This window comes from Megascapheus bottae, chromosome 2 (assembly GCF_031878675.1).
Source record: "Megascapheus bottae isolate mThoBot1 chromosome 2, mThoBot2.hap1, whole genome shotgun sequence".
NCBI classification, from domain to species: Eukaryota; Metazoa; Chordata; class Mammalia; order Rodentia; family Geomyidae; genus Megascapheus; species Megascapheus bottae.
Window position 1 is genome coordinate 56,866,933 of NC_143510.1, and position 6,000 is coordinate 56,872,932.

Here is a 6,000-nt window from a genome sequence, read left to right on the forward strand (position 1 = left end):
CACTCTACCAGTAGGCTATGCTCCTGCCCTCCAATGTATTTTAAATTCCTCATTTTTTTTTTGTTCCTCACTTTTGGTTTTTGTTTTCTTTTTTTTTTTTTTTTTTTTTTTTGCCAGTCCTGGGCTTGAGCTCAGGGCTTGAGCGCTGTCCTTGGACTTTCTCAAGGCTAGAGCTCTACCACTTGAGCCTCAGCACCACTTCCGGCTTTTTTTCTATATATGTGGTACCAAGGAATTGAACCCGGGTCTCCGTGCATGCTAGGCAAGCACTTTAACCACTAGGCCAAACTCCCGCCCGGTTTTTGTTTTCTTAAATCTCTAATCCTTAAATTGTTCTTCCTCTTTGAAAGACTCTTTGACAACACTGCTCACTGCCCTAATAATTGGTCTTGTTTATAAACATATGAATTTGATGTTGCTATATGTTTTAATAATAATTTTATTTAGCCAAAATTTAACTACCTTATACGAGATACCATTCTAAGAATGATTAAAAGACAACTATGTTTGATTTAAGAACCTTACAATCTAAAGAAGATATATCGATAATTACAGTATGATAAAAATCAGCCAGGCACAATGGCTTAAACCTGTAATCCTAGCCACTTAAGAGGTAGAGTTTTGTGGAATTCTGGTCTCAGGCTAGTCCAGCCATAATGTTCACGTGGCTCCTTTATCAACTAATGACTGGGTTTGGTGGCCCAAACTTGGTATTCCAGGTATAAAGAAGCGCAGCAGTTGGACATAGTGATTCATGCATATCATCCCCAGAGAAACACAAGTGGAGGATCATAGTCCAGGCAAACCTGAATCTAAAGCTGTACTCTACCTCAAAATAACAAATGCAGAAAGGGACTGGAGGAATAGCTCAAGTTATGGCACACTTACTTAGCAAGTTTGAAGCTCTAAAGTCAACCTATAATACTACCAGAAAACAATTAAAATACGGTGGTCATGTAGAATTCCTATATTTCATATGGTCTCTGAGAAGCATGATCATTAACATCCTTTCTTTGTTTTGACAGTCCAAAGCAGCATACGTTCTCTTCTACCAGAGACAAGACACTTTCAGTGGAACTGGCTTTTTCCCTCTTGACCGAGAAACTAAAGGTGCTTCAGCTGCCACAGGCATCCCCTTAGAAAGTGATGAAGATAGCAATGATAATGACAATGATATAGAAAATGAAAACTGTATGCACACTAATTAATGAGAGCCCTAGAAGCCATAAAAGAGAGACTTTCTTGCTGGTGGTATCTATGGAAAAGAACTTACCCACCACAGTAAAACAAAAGTCTGAGATGGGGAGTTTCAGATAACAGAATGTAAATCCTTTATCAGATTTTAACTTGTGCAGTACTTGAAGTGAAACACAATGAAAACTTTAACAGAAATTGTCTCTTAATTTACAGTCTTGTATTTACAAGCTAAATATATATAGGAAATCACAAATAAATCCCTTTTAAGTTTGCTGCTGTTTTGATGAATTATGATTTCTTTAATTTGTTGGATGTGAGTTCATTGATGACAGATGTTAAATTTGTGGATGTTGGTCATTTATTTTGCTCTAATAATACTGCAAGATAACTATGGCTGGAGTTAGTTTTTGGATAATCTAGTTGATGTGCGTTGCGCTGCCATATATATTATATTTAGCTGCAGTATTAATTTGGCATTAATACTGTAGTAGTATCCTTAGAAAACCAAATTTTCAGATGTATCCTTGGTAATCATGAGACTACTGGGGAAAAAAATGGGAATCTATCTTGAAAAAGTTATTTCTTTTGTTGTATCATTAAAAATCCAGAATATTATGTTCTTCATACTGCCACTTGGGAAACAGGTTCTAGATTTCAACACTCCCATCTAAAGTCATTTTTCAGTTACATGTAAGTATATTTTAGTGCTATTAGGATCTCTTCTTTAGACCTTGCATTCTTTTAAAATTTGCTTTAAAATGCCTATCTTTAATCTGGTGTCCAAAGTTAAATTTTTTCCTGTCTGTTGTTCTTTGCCCCATTTTTTTGTTATTTTTGTAAACTTTTAGCTCTCCTAATTATTGTAATATAAGAGCAGACTTAATAGCATTCTTTATCCATAGTAATAATTGCATCAGGCTTAGGTGAGAGATTTTTTTTTTTAATATACTAGCCTTTAAATCATTAAGGAGCAGTTGGCTAAAAAGGTAGGTCTGTTAAATTTCTTTGTATGTTCCTGATGGAATTCACCATAGCCTTACAGCTTTTCTCAGAAGGTAGCTTGTTATAAGAGAAATGGCATTTGCATGTTTCAGAATCAGAACCTGTACAGTATATAAAGCATACAAACCTTGAATTTGATTTTAGTTCACCACATTCAAGGATCCAGGATGCCAAATATATGTTGTGAACATTTGAAACATTTTTATTTGCTGCTTTCTTTCCCTTTAATCTAGTTGAAAGAATGTATTGTTGATTGGCATACAATACTGCCTTTAATAGAAAACTAAATGCTGGGGCACCTCTCACATATCGACTACCTGAGAAATTGCTTTGTGTCCCAACGTTATTAAAGCAAAAAGTATAATGTTCTTCACTTGAACTAATCAAATACAATAGATTATAAATTGTGTATTGTAAATAAAAGTTCACTCTGTGAGTGCACATTTTGGTAAATTATTTATTTATGTTAGCATTTAAAAGTTTAAAAATATGCATTTTACCAGGATAAATGGGGTATGTTTGATCATGGCTATGCTTTATATCTTGATAGTAAAGCTGGTTTTTTCATCCTGGTATTTTAAAAGCTGCTTTGGTTTTTTTTCTTTTTCTTCTTATTTTTCTTTTCTTTCTTTTCTTCATTTTTTTAAAATGTAAACTAACCTCCTGCATGACAGAGGTTACAAATTTTGTCTGCACTTGGGTTCACTTGAGTTTACATTTGAAATGTGCATGTTTATTTATACAGATTTCAATAAAGCTATTCAAGGCCTTATTTAGTCTTTTATTTCTTACTCTGAATCTGCTGATAAAAATTCTCTTTTATGGATATGTCTATATGCTAGAATTTTCGGTTATAATTTAGTTAATTCTGGAACGAGAAAGCAATGGTACTAGAAATTTTAATTATTTTAACTTAAACACTAATTAAACAAGTTTGTGTGGCTACCATCCACTGTTCACTATTGGAGAGAGTACAGCAGGAAATAAATGTTTCTACCTTCTCAGAACTTGCATTCTTTTGCCCTTTACTGGGTAACAGGGTATATTCATATCTTCATTTTGTAAAGATGTCGGTTCTGTTTAATTTTTCCTAGATCTAGGCTTCAGCATCAATTCCAGTTTTTCAGAGGCCACTGTCTGTTTTCTTTGTTTTCAAGATGAAATCTTAATATGTAACTGGAGATAGCTTCAAAATCCCTCTTCTCCTGCCTTACGCCTCAGTTCCAAGTATGTACCACCAAGCTTGATTGAAAGTGCTTTCTTTTCAATGTTTGTCATTTATTTCTATTTCTACTAAAAGAACTTTAAAATAGGAAATGATGTTAATGCCACTGAATTTGTCAAACTCAAATATCATTTCAACTGCAAAAAAAATAAACTTTAATAGTTCAAAAGGATAATACATACTCTTGAATAAAAGCAAACATTCATCAGTAAACACTTGACTACTGATAATATATCTAGAATTTAACTTGTAGATTTGTCCCTTAGTCATCACATGACATAGAACTTCATCTTTCCAACTGTTTCTTAACCTGTTAACAACATGATACTTGATACTTACTGAACACGTATTATATTGTTTATATGCATTATCTCATTTTATCCCACAACTATGATAGGGACAATCATCAGATCACTTTTTATAAGAAGTCAAGATACTTTTTAGCTTACAACTTACTTTAAATATCTCTAAGGTTCACACAGCTGCTATGTGGTAAAGCCAGTATTTCATCCTCAGTATATACCATCTCTCATGATGTTATATATTGTCTGCTGAGCATGTTATATGGTGAGAGCACATACCAGGTCCTTTATGGGAATCAGATTTGTGACCTGTGTGATATGTTCATTACTAATTTCTTCAGTCTTAATGGAAAGTCACCTGAAGTCTTCTGTTCTCATTGACCCAAAGTTGATAGATGTTTCCTGTTTAAAAATAACAATAACTTTATAGCCAGTTGCCTGTGGCCCATCCCTATAGTCCTAACTACTTAGGAAGATTACAGTTCTAAGCCTGTTAAGGCAGGAAAATCTGAGATTCTTATCTCCAATTAAACACCAAAAAGGCAGAAGTGAAGCTATGGTTCAAATGGTAGAGCGCTTAGCCTTGAGCAAAGCCTTAAGACAGCACATACACACATTCACACACACAACCACTTTAACTACTTATTTGTGTTTGTTTCTAATTTGTTAAATACAATGTTATTCTCCCACCCTTGTTCATTTAACTTACCCAGGTCCTTTCCCATTTCCCTAAATTCAACCCTGAATGTCAGGTCTTTTTTTTTTTTTTCAATTTCCCTTTAATGACCATAGATGCGGTCTGATGCTTTATTTAAATAACTTGCTTTTGTTTTTATTTATGTTCGTTGAATAGTACTTACCTTTTCTTTCCCAACAATTGGATATAAGACCACTCAAAGCATTGACTTCTCATCAATTAGAAATCCAGCAAGTTCTAAAATAGAGAGTAAGGGCAGTAGTTTCCCTTGGGCTAATTTCAGTAAGGTGAAAATATCTTAAAAGAAATAAGCCAGGATGGCCAGGAGTTTGGCCTAGTGGTTAAAGTGCTTGCCTAGCATGCATGAAGACCCAGGTTCGATTCTTCGGTACCACATACATAGAAAAAAGCCAGAAGTGGTGCTGAGGCTCAAGCGGAAGAGCTCTAGCCTTGAGAAAGTCCAAGGACAGTGCTCAGGCCCTGAGCTTCAAGCCCAGGACTGGCAAAAAAAAAAAAAAAAGAAAGAAAGAAAGAAGCCAGGAGATGATAAAGTGAGGAAAGATGTCTTCAGTGACATACCAACTCAACAGAGAAGCAGGAAAAAAAGTTTCCTAAGAGAAACCAACATTGTTAAACATTGCCACCCAGGGAAAGATTAAACTAGTCAGTGTTTCTGATTTTTAGTTTTGGACAAGGTGTTTTACTGCCTGCCTGAAAACCTCCTCTTCTTCATCTTCTGGTTGATGATGTATAAAGGTACATTCTCACCAGCTCTTCTGTAATATCCTATGAGAAGGAACCAGAAGTCATCTAAAATGTGAGAGGTGGTAAGAAAAGGAAAATAAATCTCATTTCTGGAGTCAAAGGTTCTAAGTGATTATTAAGTTAACCACCAAAAAGCTGGAAGTGAAGCTGTGACTCGAGTAGTAGAATAACAACTTTGAGCAGAAAACTAAGGGACATTGTCCAGGCTTTGAACTCAAACTCCAGTACCAGCATGAAAAAAAAAGTGGAAATATTCCTAACATATTTTTTTCATTTATAATGGATTCTTTATTCTTGGATTTAACTTGAAGAATTTTTTAAATAGCTTTCCTTAAAAATAATCAGTGTATTTTGGTATACTGATAGAAGCCAAATTATATGTCCCACTTGACCAGAGGATAGAGAATGCAAAAGAAAAGGTGAGTGTATTTATGTATTTATTACCTTGCAGTTAGTAACAGATAATATAATTGTCATTAGATGATACTAATTAGGCATTTGTATAATTTTTCTTATATACATTCTAGTTTGGGGGCATTTTAATTCAATATATGTGCTTTAAATGTTTTAATTCATATCAATTGTATATTGTAAAAGACTTGATAAATAGCTTAGATAATATCTTCATGTGAAACTATGCAACCTACATAGGAAGCACTGGTAGTACATTATTACCATTCACCTTTATTCTCTCTCTCTCTCTCCCTCTCTGTCATACATACAGCTTTCCAATTGTCTTCTTAATAAGCGTTTACTAGACATCTTCTATGTACCACTCAATTCTTTAGCTGATGGTTATAAACTAGGAAAAT

At 34.2% G+C, this 6,000-nt stretch overlaps 1 protein-coding gene across 7 annotated transcripts in view; it reads left to right on the top strand.

The window, feature by feature from the left end:
• Usp15 (ubiquitin specific peptidase 15) overlaps positions 1-2,971 on the top strand; it is a 97,777-nt gene extending 94,806 nt beyond the window's left edge. For all 7 annotated transcript variants that reach the window (XM_090327835.1, XM_090327838.1, XM_090327841.1 and 4 more), the window contains one exon: positions 1,026-2,971. In XM_090327835.1, the coding sequence (XP_090183961.1) occupies positions 1,026-1,208 (183 nt within the window). In that variant the 3' untranslated portion in view covers positions 1,209-2,971. The remainder of the gene's footprint in view (positions 1-1,025) is intronic.
• Positions 2,972-6,000: the final 3,029 nt, after the last annotated feature.